The 14,557-nt window shown below is 33.1% G+C and overlaps 1 protein-coding gene across 4 annotated transcripts in view; it reads right to left on the bottom strand.

Annotated features, from left to right (window-relative positions):
• Positions 1 to 936: 936 nt before the first annotated feature.
• The window catches only part of LOC111059558 (dual specificity protein phosphatase 10), a 249,354-nt gene continuing 235,733 nt past the window's right edge, over positions 937 to 14,557 (bottom strand). For all 4 annotated transcript variants that reach the window (XM_039433439.1, XM_039433441.1, XM_039433440.1 and 1 more), the window contains one exon: positions 937 to 4,735. In XM_039433439.1, coding sequence (XP_039289373.1) covers positions 4,227 to 4,735 — 509 coding nt within the window. In that variant the 3' untranslated portion in view covers positions 937 to 4,226. The remainder of the gene's footprint in view (positions 4,736 to 14,557) is intronic.

Here is a 14,557-nt window from a genome sequence, read left to right as displayed (position 1 = left end):
CTTATTGCTGTATTTCCATAAGGTCTATAGTTTCAATCAGGTACTTGTGGATGAGAATACTGCTTGAGGTCTACTGTTCACAGAACTACTAGTAACATTGATTCTTATGGGAGTGTTTAAACATATGCTGCCTATAGTGAGGTCCACGTTATAATGGCAGTGTTTGATTAGCAATGGTATTGCTATCCTTGTCTATCATTCAACAAAGCGGATAGCGCTATCTCTTTCTCTCTTTGCTGTTGCCAGATCGTCTTTCAACAATGTAGAATTAATAATCAATTAACAAAATATTCCATCTTGATATTATAAAATTATTGTAAAACACAATTTCATGCTCAATACAATATAATTGATAATTTTAAATGAGAATGAACAGTTAATATTACATCAATAAACCTGTATCAGCTACCATCTATAGAAGGCATTAACAAGACAGAGGATCGGCAACGTTGATCTCCTATCTTTTTCCACTGCCATTATAACGTGGACTTCACTATACCAATGTGTGAAAACGTCCATAAGAGCTTCAGGTACATCTGTTACATCATCTGGAAATAAAGCTGAACTTTCTATTCTGCTGGGTTGGAATGAATAACATTGGATCTTATGTGAGTGTTCACACATATGCTGCCTACCAATGTGTGAAAACGTCCATAAGAACTTCAGGTACATCTGTCACATCATCTGGAAATAAGCTGAACTTTCCAATCAGTTTCTATTCTGCTGGGTTGAAATGAATAACATTGGATATTATGGGATTTTTCACAATATGTTGTCTGCTAATGTATGAACACGTCCAACGTCCATAAGAACCTTTGGTATTCTAAAATCCAAGGTGAGTAATGTATTGGAAAGCATGGCTTTATGAAGGAATTAAATCCAGGAAAATAAGGATGGGAGTTGAGGTAAACTGAAAGAAATTATAAAACAACATCATTTCAAGTTTAAACTCTTTGGTAACATTTTATTTTTCTTACAAAAAATAGGTTTCAAGATATAAAATAAACTTTCCAAATATTAATAATACGCACTAACTGATGAAGTCTACAAATTCCATAAACACACGTTCCCATATACAACAACACTTCATTTATTTGGTTTGATTTTATGAAAATGGTAAGATGTGTAAAATTTTGATATAGTTTAGAATATTATTGTGATTATACAGGCTCCATTGACAGGTCCACAAAAACAATATACACAAGTGAATTATTAATATATAATACAAATTCCTACAATATTAAACGATTGTGTAGACATAATTATTATATTAATACAGTCAATAAATAAAGGAAAATCTTACACTTCATAAAACAAATCCTTGTTTACTTCCTTCACACATTTTCATAATAATACTTGAACCAAACCGGCTTGCCAATTAGTTTTACAATATTTTATACATAAATCAGTTTAAAATTGACTCAAAATAAAATACAATAGTAAAAACTCAAAATCATTACATGGAACATCATACTTGAAAATACAGGCCACAGTGTCTATGATATTAATAAGATTATCACCTAGAAACTACAACAATATAATAGTTGATGACTCATTTCTACGTATTATTATTATCTAAAGCAATAACCCTTCAATCTTGTATTGTTACTCACATCCAAGAGTCAAAACACAATCAGATTTACAATTTCATCATACAAATTTCACATTCATACAAGGCAAGAGAACAGAAATATTCTATATTTTTTGTGATTTAACCAATAATGAACGAGTTTCTTGTGAAAATTCACCCATTCATTTATTTAGAAAAGCGTTAAAGCTGTATATATTGGTCCAGAGAAAGGCCAGCAAAGTCTATAAGAACAATCACATGTTATTATATGAAACTGAAGTTAGATATATTTTTGAAAATAACTGAAAGTGGAAAAAAATGATTGTGAAAAATGTGCTTCATTTTCGGTGGAATAAAAATATTCAGAAAAAGTTCATGATTTGTGATGAAAATACAGTATATGATCATGAAAACTAGTAATAAACTGAAATGAATATCAGAATTGGATTAAGAAACAAATTTAATATATTTTATCAACAGTGTGTTGAATTGTTCAAATTGTTTCTTAGTAAGCTATATCATACTTTTGATGATACATTAATCAAGTTCAATAAGAAAAATGATTTGTTGAAAAGAATATTTCTCATTGAAGATAGAATGATAAAACCTGAAATTTCAAATGAAACTAAGTTTTCTTATCTGAATTTCAATTTAAGTCCTGTTCTTAATATGATTATCAGACACGATTCCAAGGGCTATCACTAAATATTTAAAAATAAATTAAGCTTTCTACAGCTGGTCAAATTGATAAGGCAAGTTGTCTAAAATCTCCACTCAAATTTTCGTTTCAATACAACATTTTACAAAGAGATAAAATAATATACATTCCGAGTTTTCTATATACATGACAATAATTATTATACTTCCGACAAGACTGACAGAAGATCGGGAAATTGTTAAGGCTTACCCCTGACAATATGGGGCTCATTGACTTAAAACAAATCTTAGATTATCTTAATCTCAAATCGATTACAATCAGCGCGAGGATATCTTATCTTAACCAGTCCGTATGCTAAACAGCAGTTTAAATCTAGTTTAAGTTAATCCAGGATTAAATCAAGCGTTGGTCGCATTTATTATGATGCTTCAATTGGGTCAGCTGATGGTTTAAGTTTAAACTGGGCTTATGATTAAACTGCTGTTAAGCATATGGGCCTTTTGATATACAACGCTTCAGTCTGATGCCTGAAACTTGTCTAAAGGTGCGTACAGATATACGCGCCGCAAACATGAGCAATTCACTTTTAATCAGCTGATGACAAGCTTTTTATATCTGTATCTTACCGTTTCTGTAAAAATACAGATATAGTCAGCTGATTAAAAGTGAATTGCTCATGTTCGCGGCCCGTATATCTGTACGCACCTTTAGATTTTCTGATGACTAGTAGTGAAGTTATCAACTAAATTTCTACAAAACTATGTAGAACTAGAAACTGATTTTGAAAATTAAAACAAAAAATTGAGTTTTCAAGAAGAATTTGACAAGAATACAACTTCAACATGATACAAGAACGTTGCTGCTATTAGAAAATAATAAAAAAAATGTCTCACCATTAACTTATTTTCATCATGAACAATTTTGAAAAATGTTTACTTTCAAACATATCTTCCAATTCTATACAATATCTATCTGGGTTTCTAGGTCCACATTCAACTTTTCATCATAAATTATGAAATGATTTCCATTTTTTTCCAGGTGATTAAATTATAATTTCAATTTCTTATTTCTATAGTGTTAATCAATAAATATTCTTAAAAAATATAACTTTATTTTAAATTAAATTTCTAGTACAAGCATCAGACTGAAGCTCACTTTTACTCAATACATGTTACTCAAAGATGCAAAACTTGAGAAATATAAGTGATTTACTTTATATTTTTGACAAATTCCTCAATTTCCACAGATATCACAACAAATTCTCTTGACTTTGTTGACAAAAACTGTGAAAAAAGTCCCTCAATTATCTACAAAAACTACAACAAGCTCCCTCAATTTCCTTTGAGAACTTTTCAAAATTTGGTTGACCTTTCACAAATCTACCAACTATCTTAATATTCCTTGGTTTACATTACATTCTCTTGGTTGTTTCGTATACAAACATTTCCTTGATCAAAGATCTACAAACCTTCATTTTGCTTGAACTCAAGTTAAATTCCCTCAAGTATTTGCAAAACTCACTCAATTTCGATCAAATTTACAAACCTTCACGATATTTTCTGACTCTACAATAAATATTCTCGATTTCTATTGAGAATTAGAACAAATCTGTTGGTTTCATAAACTCATTTGATTTTGTCAGAGTTTCAGAGTTTTACAATCAATTTTCTTTGATAACTACAATGAATTCACTCGAATCTAAAAGGAATTCTCATGGTTTTGACAATATTCTGCAAACTTCCTTGATGTACTCGAAGTTTACAATCAATTTTCTTTGATAACTTCAATGAATTCACTCGAATCTGACAGGAATTCTTAAGGTTTTGACAATATTCTTCAAACTTCCTTGATGTAGGAAGTGTTTACAATCAATTTTCTTCGACAAAGTACAACAATTACCTAGTTTTTCTCAGAAAACTACAGTAAATATCCTTGATTCTCTCTGAGAAACCACCTCGGTTCCTTTTGAAAAAATTACAATAAATGATTAATAGAATCTTAAACGCTACATCCAGAGGTGACCTCCTCACTCACTGGCTGAATGGTCGTCCACGTCTGATGGTGCATAAGTGGCTTGCAGTCGCTAGATGACGTCACAGCCGACGCGGTCCTCAGGCCTTGTTCGTTTCGCAGGCCTTGTTTGACAGCGGCCGTCCGCAGGCCTTGTTCCAGCTCGGCACGCAGGCCTCGTTCCAGCTCGGCGCGCAGGCCTTGCTTCAGCTCGGCACTCAGGCCTTGTTTCAACTCGGCGCGCAGGCCTTGTTCGGCCGCAGCTTTCCTCAGGCCTTGTTCCAGCTCGGCTCGCAGGCCTTGTTCCAACTCGAGCAGTTGTCCGATGAAGTTGAAGTTGGGTGAGATGATGGGCCGTGCGGATTTGACCAGTTTGTAGGCGTCCATCATGCCGAGTTGACGATGCCTCATGATGTAGGCGATGACCATTGTGGGTGACCGACTGATGCCCGCCTGGCAGTGGACCAACACGCTCGAGCCTGACGTTCTTGCTTCTTCTGCAACACACAACAAATACACAAACATTAGTAACAATGATACACAATAACAATATATAAAGTATTACAATAAAATGAAAATAATAAGAGTGTTGAAAATACATAATACAGTACAGATGGAATCCACATTATGGAATAATCATACATTAATGCACAATGGAGAGAAAGAGAGAGAGAGAGAAGAGAGAGAGAGAGAGAGAGAGAGAGAGAGATTGACTGATTGATTTATTTATCACATGCCAGGTCTTGAAAAACCTATTGCATTTACAACATTACAGCATTGCGAATTTACAAAATGATAATAAATTAATAAATGAAAAAAATATTATTCTAAATGTACAAAAGAAGAAATAATAAGTAAACTAAGTTAAGAATAATTGAAAAATATAAAAGTAAGACAAAAAAAGTATAACCTCATTACAATTGAAAAATATTAAGATACATAATATGATGAAGAAGGAAGAGAGAAGGAAGAGGGAGAGAGAGAGTGAGAAGGACAATAATTTAGTGAAAGTAGTGTACAGTGAACTGGAGTGAATAGTACCACAGATTCAAGCCAAAGTGCCGGTTGCACAAAAGCCGGTTAAATTTTAATCGTGATTCCACGAGAGCCAATCAGAGAAGCAGTCTTATAAAAAAGAAGGCCTTCTGTGATTGGCTCTCGTTAAATTAATCACAATCAAAATTCAACCGGCATTTGTGCAACCGGCACTGAGAATCTGTATTCACAGATTCAAAAATCTGTAGTACACAGATTCAAAAATTTGTTCAGCTCCTGAACAGTTTGTACAGATTCAAAAATCTGTACAATCTAAAGTACAGGGATTCATGTTTGTGATAGTAAATAATGTACAATAAACTGGAAAAATGGATTAGACATTAGAAAACAAATATAAAATTTAAGGGATTCAGAAGAATCAGCATTTTGGTGAAATTGAAGGTACACAAAAAGCAGAAAATTATGAACATGATGTCAGTGACATTAATATTCCATAAAAGATAATCATTTAATTATTCAAGGAAATGACAATTAAATTTGAATAAAAGATGTATAACGTAAAAAAAAGAAAAGGAAGAAGACATAGGAATAATGAATGATGTGAAAAAGAAAGAAAAAGGGTAAGAGGGAGAAGTGGATAAACACGAAAATGGGGAGAGAACAGAGGATGGAGAATAAAAAAAATTGCATGCAGGAAAAGAGGAATGGAAATTAGAAGAAAAAGAATCAGGTTTATTATTAAATTTTCCGAAGTTGAACTATTGTTTTAAAAAATATAAATCTTCCCTTTTAAATTCCCACAAGAATTTCGAACAAGATCAATGCCAATAAATTATAATGCCATAACTCAATCATTACTCATATAATTCATCCAAGTTCAAATCACTGTAAATATCAATTCAATCTGCTTACGCAAGTAAATTTGACCTCAAATTGAGCCTATTTTACAATTCCAATGTCATCATCACTCAAATTCCGACTGCATTATCCATTAGCATCTTCCTAGAACTATAGCCAACACCAACTACACATAACTGACTTCAATACAGCTATATATAACCTATGTAGAAATTAGTCATTAAGATTGCTTTCATAAGACTATAGCCATCAATACATAACCATCTTCAACACAGCTATATATAGCCTCAAAACATATATATACAACTACATAATATAACTGACTTCAATACAGTTATATAACCTATGTGGAAATTAGTCATTAACATTGCTTTTATAACACTATAGCCAGCAATACATAACCATCTTCAACACAGCTATATAACTATAGTGAGGTCCACATTATTGACCGAGCGAAGTGAGGTCTAAGATTCAAGTCGACGGTTTGGCATTTCTCTTAATGTTTAAATGTTTATATGTTGCGCATTTACGGCGAAGCGCGGTAATAGATTTTCATGAAATTTGACAGGTATGTTCATTTTTAATTGCGCGTCGACGTATATACAAGGTTTTTGGAAATTTTGCATTTCAAGGATAATATAAAAGGAAAAAGGAGCCTCCTTCATACGCCAATATTAGAGTAAAACAAATCAGACTATAGAATTATTCATCATAAATCAGCTGACAAGTGATTACACAGATGTGTGGAGAAGCCAGTCTATTGCTGTATTTCCATAAGGTCTATAGTTTAAATCAGGTACTTGTGGATGAGAATACTGCGTGAGGTCTACTGTTCACAGAACTACTAGTAATGGCAGTGTAGAAAGATAGGAGAACAACGTTGCCGATCCTCAGTCTTGTCAATGCCTTCTATTGTCGGTAGCTGACACAGGTTTATTGATGTAATATTAACTGTTCATTAATTAATTATATTCTATTTAGCAAGAAATGATATTTTATAATGAATTTTCCTAATTAAGATGAAATATTTTGTTGAAATTAATTATCAATTCTACATCCTTGAAAGACGATCTGACAACAGAGCAAAGCGAGAAAGAGATAGCGCTATCCGCTTTGTTGAATGATAGACAAGGATAGCAATACCATTGCTAATCAAACACAGCCATTATAACGTGGACCTCACTATAGCCTCAAAAAGCTATTTAAAATAGCTATATATGTATAAATAACAAGACACGATTTGGTATTGAATTGCATGCCAAGTGTGAAGTGAGAGATTCACCTCCACTGTCAGTATTCTCTATGAATAGCATCAATGCTTCCCCATTTAACTATTACTGACAGTTTAAAGTGAAACGATGTGATAGATAAATTTATTTCCACTGTCAGTATTCTCTATGAATTGCATCAATGCTCCACATTTTAACTAATACTGACAGATTGAAGTGAAGTGAAGTTGATAGATGTAATGATGACAAGATCAAGTCTGACAGATGATGACTCATGACTCGGCAAAACACGTGCCCTGCACTGTTGCCAACCGCAAATTATAACAACGCAAAATATCCCAACTGAGCTACAAAAAACGACCGCAATCAATGGTTAGAACGATTAGAAAGTTGATTTATAAGTTTTAAAGGTTTAAAATGAGAACTGAAGAGAGAAAAAATTGATGTGTTAATAAAAAATATTATGTGTTGAACTTTCTCTAGAAATAACTAGGAAAGAAGTATTCAAAGAGTGAGAATGAAGCCAAAAAAATGGTAAAAAGAAGTAAAAGATAAGAAAAATCATAACCTATTTTTGGACAATTTCTATCTAAATTTGGGAAAGGAACAGTTTTGGGCTTTAAGCCTGTTGTTTCTTCCCCAATCATGTATAATAAATTGAGAATGATAATGTATATATCAATGTATAAAATAAATAAGTAAATAAATGTATAAATAGAATAAGGGTACCGAAATAAGTACCAAAAATACAAAAAATAAAAAGGATGGGGACTAAGTGCCTGTTGCAGAACAGCCGGTTAAATTTTAACCGTGATTAATTCCACGAGAACCAATCAGAGAAGCCGTCTTTCAAAAACGACTTTTCAGATTGGTTCTCGTGAAATTAATCACTGTTAAAATTTAACCGGCTGTTGTGCAACTGGGCCTAAGAGGAGGAGAAGAGAAAAGGGGGAGACGACAGAGAAAGATATGAAGGAAATAGAATATGAAGAAGATGAAACATATGAAAAAAGAGAATAGAAAATAGAATTAAGATTAAACCTGGATTAGAAACAGCCTAAAACGACTGGAAAAAGATTTGAAGGAAATAGGATATGAAGAAGAAGAAACAATCGAAACATGCATGAAATAAGAAAATAGAATATAGATTAAACATGGATGAGAAAACCTAAAATGACTTGGGAGAAATTAAGATGAATAGAACAGGCAAGGGGAGGAAGGTCTAGAGAAGGATATACAAGGAGAGAAGAAGAAGAATACGAAGAGAAATACGAAATCCTAGAAGACGAAAAAAACACAAGAACGAAAAAATGTAAATGAACATAATCAACGCAATCAAGAGTAAGAACTAAGAAGAGTACAAAATAAAATAGAAGAGTGAAAGAATGTAAAAGAGAGAGGAGAAACAGTTTATAGTGGAACAACTGGAGCGGAACTGATAGAAGAATTATAGTGATGAAGATGAAGAAGAAGAAGAAGAAGAAGAAGAAGAAGAAGGAGAGAGTAGAACAGAGAAAAAAACTACCAATGATGATTTCATTGAAATCTCAACTTCAGTACCGTACTTCCGATCGTACTGTATGATTTATGATAAGACTTCCTGGGCGGAACTGATAAAACAAATAAGAGACCACTCCCTTTATACAGTCATACAGTATTAGATCCTTTATACAGTTATATTTAAACAGTAATATAGTAAAAGAGGCCGAAAATTAGTTCACTATCATTAATAGGGACACACCCGTTGTTCCTATGATAGGCCGGCCTACTCTCAAATAGAATTTTTTCCCATAATTGATTTGTATAGTGAGGTCCACGTTATAATGGCAGTGGAGAAAGATAGGAGAAAAACGTTACCGAACCTCTGTCTTGTCAATGCCTTCTATAGACGGTAGCAGATACAGGTTTATTGATTAACTGTTCATTCTAGTTTAAAATAATCAATTATATTTTATTAAGCAATCAATTATATTTTTTAATAATTTCATAATGAATTACATAACAAGATGAAATATTTTGCCAATTTATTATTAATTCTACATTCTTAAGAGACGATCTGGCTACAGAGCAAAGCGAGAAAGGGATAGCACTATCCGGTTTGTTGAATTAAAGACAAGGATAGGAATACCATTGCTAATCAAACACTGCCATTATAACGTGGACCTCATTATAGTCGCCTTTATACAGTTATATTTATTCATACAGTAATATAGTGATACAGGCATATGGATAAAAAACTAGTTGTTCTGTGAACAGTAGACATCACGCAGTACTCTCATCTACAAGTACCTGATTGAAACTATAGTCCTTATGGAAATACAGCAATAGACTGGCTTCTCCACACATCTGTGTAATCACTTGTCAGCTGATTTATGATGAATAATTCTATAGTCTGATTTTTACTCTAATATTGGCGTATGAAGGAGGCTCCTTCTTCCTTTTATATTATCCTTGAAATGCAAAATTTCCTAAAACCTTGTATATACGTCGACGCGCAATTAAAAAAGGAACATACCTGTCAAATTTCATGAAAATCTATTACCGCGTTTCGCCGTAAATGCGCAACATATAAACATTTAAACATTAAGAGAAATGCCAAACCGTCGACTTGAATCTTAGACCTCACTTCGTTCGGTCAATTAATCTACTTCTAATAATAGGGACACTCCCGTAGCTTCTATGATACTCTCAAATCGAATTTCTCCCTTTTTATTGGATTTCTAGTCGCCAAATATAGGAAGGGAATAGAAAGGAATGTGGAAGGCAGAGTGAAGGGAAGCATTACCAAGACGGAAACCCGCAAATTATTTTAGCAAGATCAGCAGAAACTAATCCCAGACGAAGCCGGCAAAGTGAAACGTAAGTGAGGAACAACTGAAATCGGGTCGCTATGTTTTAAAACCCACTAGTGTTAGATGATAGCAGATCCATATAACACTACTCAGGAACATATAATTATATATTCTTTATTCAATTATACAATAAGTACATTATCAAAATGATAGGGAGAGGAAAAATAAGGTAACCTTGCGCTATTCCTCTCCCAAATTTAGATACCGGTAACACATAGTCCGAAATATGTAACACTACAAGGAAAATATAATACTATAGAATGAGTTTTAGAACATTACTTATACAGTCGGAATATATAAGAATCGACATGGGTTTACATAAGTAACAAGGTAAAATCCTTGGATGTATGTCGCTTCTTACAGTGGCTCAAGTATATAGCTTGACAGCACAGTAAATCCCTACAATAGTTTATGTAACTGATAGTCTGGTAGAACTTAGGGGTTGTCTGATACTAAAGAGGGTGTCTGTTAGTCAAGGGATGAGTTACTTAGACAAGGGTGTGGGGAACAATCAGTTGGATCAGTTATGTAACTTCAACTTGGGAACTAATTTGCGTTGAATACAAATCTCTGTTTATTGCAAATTCATACAATAGGGAGAGAAAAAATAAGGTAACCTTGTGCTATTTCTCTCCCAAATTTAGATAGGGTTATACATAGTCCGAAATAAGATAATTTAGATATGGTTATACATAGTCTGAAATAGGTTAATTTAGATAGAGTTATAAATAGTCCGAAATAGGTTAATTTAGATAGGGTTACACATAGTCTGAAATAGGTTAATATAGATAGGGTTATACATAGTCCGAATAGGTTAATTTAGATAGGGTTATACATAGTCCGAAATAGGTTAATTTAGATAGGGTTATACATAGTCCGAAATAGGTTAATTTAGATAGGGTTATACATAGTCCGAAATAGGTTAATTTAGATAGGGTTATACATAGTCCGAAATAGGTTAATTTAGATAGGGTTATACATAGTCCGAAATAGGTTAATTTAGATAGGGTTATACATAGTCCGAAATGAGTTAATTTAGATAGGGTTATACATAGTCCGAAATAGGTTAATTTAGATAGGGTTACATAGTCCGAAATAGGTTAATTTGATTGGGTATTTGAATATTCATAATATTATTATAATAAACGGTTTCTAGGACACTTATTAAATCAAATGGACCGTTAAATCTTAGGTAATGGTTCATTGGATTTATTTAATAAGTCTCCATTGAACAGTTCGTTAATCTTTTAATATTCCAAGCAAGTGTATTACCCGTGCTTCGCAAGGGGCTGATTGAAGCACATATAGATTGAATTTAGTTTATGGTTCCATGCTGATATTAAGAGCACATATTCATTTACTTGGTTTAAACGGAGAAATGTCAGCTGTTTGTTTAAACCCCGTATGAAACACATTATGATAAATGAAACCATATCCACAAGTAAACATGGTTTAGCGTTAAATGTAGTGTTAGCATATGACCCTTGGAACGTTAACAATGACTGTCATAGTTTTTCAAAATAATTTTAATATAAAATAAGTATTCTCAACTAAAACCAACACCCCAATAAAACAACATTTGGAACTATTTTTTTAATTGGAACTCTCACAGAGAATCGAATAAAAGAAAACAACTGGGGTTATTGATAGACCTGACAACAAACTCAAACTTTCTTCTTCATTATCTTCTTCTTCTTCCTCCTCTCCTTCTTTTTCGTCTTTCTCTTCTCCACCTTCTTTTTCTTCTTCTTCTTCTTCTTCTTCTTCTTCTTCTTCTTCTTCTTCATCTCCTACTTCTTCTTGTTCTGCTACTCTCGTTATCTTTCTTCTTCTACTTATTCTTCATCTCCTACTTCTTATTGTTCTGCTACCCCTCATTATCTTTCTTCTTCGACTTCTTCTTTCTCAGTTATTTTCGAACCCACCGCGTGTGAGATCAGTGCCTGCAAATAGAGTCTTGCACTCTGTTCAGACAAAATTTAGATTTTTGCACTCAGTCAGCAGCAGCAGTTAATGTCTGATAATGTGTGATATTGAACAGAGGCGGGCGGCAGCAATACAATCAATTATTGCGATCTGCATCATTTAATAGCCTGCTGCTCCTTCCTCCAATACAATGCTCCACCTCCACACTACGACACTGGAATAAAACTTACAATTTGGAATCCACCCGAGAGTCACTATTATTTTCGCGAGTGTAGGATGTGTTCCGAAAGATTGAGAGATCAAGATAAAATGAGAGGAGGAAGAGGAAGAAGAAGGTGGAGAAGAAGGAGAGGAGGAAGAAGAAGGTGGAGAAGGAGAAGAAGAAGAAGAAGAAGAAGACGGAAGAAGAAGCTAGAAGAAGAAGAAGAGATAAGTAGTAGAGTAGGAGCCAAAAGTTGTACACTAAAGTTGGGTCATCTCTATTTTGAATCTTTAAAAGCGGTGACGTGATTTTTACTTGCTGAGTTCAAAAATTGAACGAAATGAGGTTGGCAGGTTGGATTAGAGTGAAGTGTAGACTAGATTTTCGAAAAAAATTAAAAGTTATCATTGTCTCAAAGTTTACTAAATATTAACTACTTTGCATATCATTACACCTAATATTTTAGTTTGACTTGATTGGGTATTTGAATATTCATAATAATTATTATTCTAATAAACGGTTTCTAGGACACTTATTAAATCAAATGGACCGTTAAATCTTAGGTAATGGTTCATTAGATTTATTTAATAAGTCTCCTTGGAACAGTTCGTTAATCTTGTAATATTCTAAGCAGGTGTATTACCCGTGCTTCGCAAGGGGCTGTTTTAAGCACAAATAGATTGAATTTAGTTTAATGGTTCCATGCTGATATTAAGAGCACATATTCATTTACTTGTTTGTTTAATCTACGTGAAAAGTATTAACAATTTATTTATTTATTCGTAAATACAATTACTAATCATATGAATGAATTGTAATGATTCACAATATAACATTTTTTGGGCTTATATATCACGTAGACTTTGTATTACAATTTGAATTATTTTGTTTCAATTACTGATATAATAATAAATTGATGATTAAAAATTAAAATAGGTCTATAACCATCCTTGGTAAATAAAAATCTATATGGAAAATTTCAAGCTGATCATTCAAGTACTTCAGACATGATGATGCGTCATTCATGAATTTCCTACTAATTAGGTGCCAACCTAACAAAGTCAATTCAACTTAATGCCAACCTGACAAAATTATTAATTTAGTTACCAGTTAACAACTGTTTCGAAGAGGTAGCCTCTCTAGATTATAGTTCTATATTAACATATGGTATGGACATTTTTCAATTATAATTAAGAGAATAAGAAGAATATACATGCTAAAAGACGAACTTTAACCCTTGAAAACCACCCTTAGAGTTAAAATATTGCCAAAAGATTTCTTAGTGCGCCTCTAAAGGGCCAACTGAACATACCTACCAAATTTGAACGTTTTTGGTCCGGTAGATTTTTAGTTCTGCGAGTGAGTGAGTGAGTGAGTCAGTCAGTCAATGAGTGAGTGCCATTTCGCTTTTATATATATAGATTCACTCCTTCATAATATTATAGTTGTATTATTCTAGTTTGACTTGACTGAGTATACGATTATTCACAATAATTCAGGTGTGTATATGTTACTTTGTTCGAATGTAGACAAGTGGCCCAAGTAACTTCCTGTTAAGAAGCAACTGAACTTAGTCATAGGAGCCGACCTTCCAACCGTACTTCGCATCTCATGCTTCGTATGACTCATGCTTCGACTCAACAATAATACTAAACTGAGTAGGAAGGTCAGCATACAACATTCTCTCTCTTTTCACACACATATATATATATATATTATACTATCTCTCTTTTTACGCGTATACTTATATATACTCTCTCTTTTCAACACATATACATATGTTGCCTTCGGCGCCCATGTGCGTATAGGAGTCAGCTGTCTACTTGAATCCTATACTATTAAACGAGCAACTTCTGTTTATTTATGTTTAAATGTTTAGATGTTTATATGTTTGTATTTCACTGGATCTCGAAAACGTCTCTAACGATTCTCACGAAATTCAGAACATAGAAGGTTTATAATATAAAGTTTCGATTGCACTGGTCTCATCCCTGGGAAAACTCGCTGAAGGACATTAAAAGGATAATTATTATTCATCCTTGGAAAAACATCTGATAACAATTATTTGTCGTCTGTTGGTGATAGTAAAAGCTGTGATAGGATATACTATAATTTCTGAGAACTCCATAGGATATATGATAGTCTTGAGATAGATAATATACATAAATTTTGTCATAGTCATTCAATTTTGAGGAATAGAATAGAATGAATAAATTGTTCGAGGTTTCATAGTGTTGGAAAATATAATTTTTAAAT

Source organism: Nilaparvata lugens, chromosome 7, assembly GCF_014356525.2.
Source record: "Nilaparvata lugens isolate BPH chromosome 7, ASM1435652v1, whole genome shotgun sequence".
Classification (NCBI taxonomy): domain Eukaryota; kingdom Metazoa; phylum Arthropoda; class Insecta; order Hemiptera; family Delphacidae; genus Nilaparvata; species Nilaparvata lugens.
Note: the sequence above shows the minus strand (reverse complement) of the source record. Positions and strands in the feature narration are given on the sequence as shown.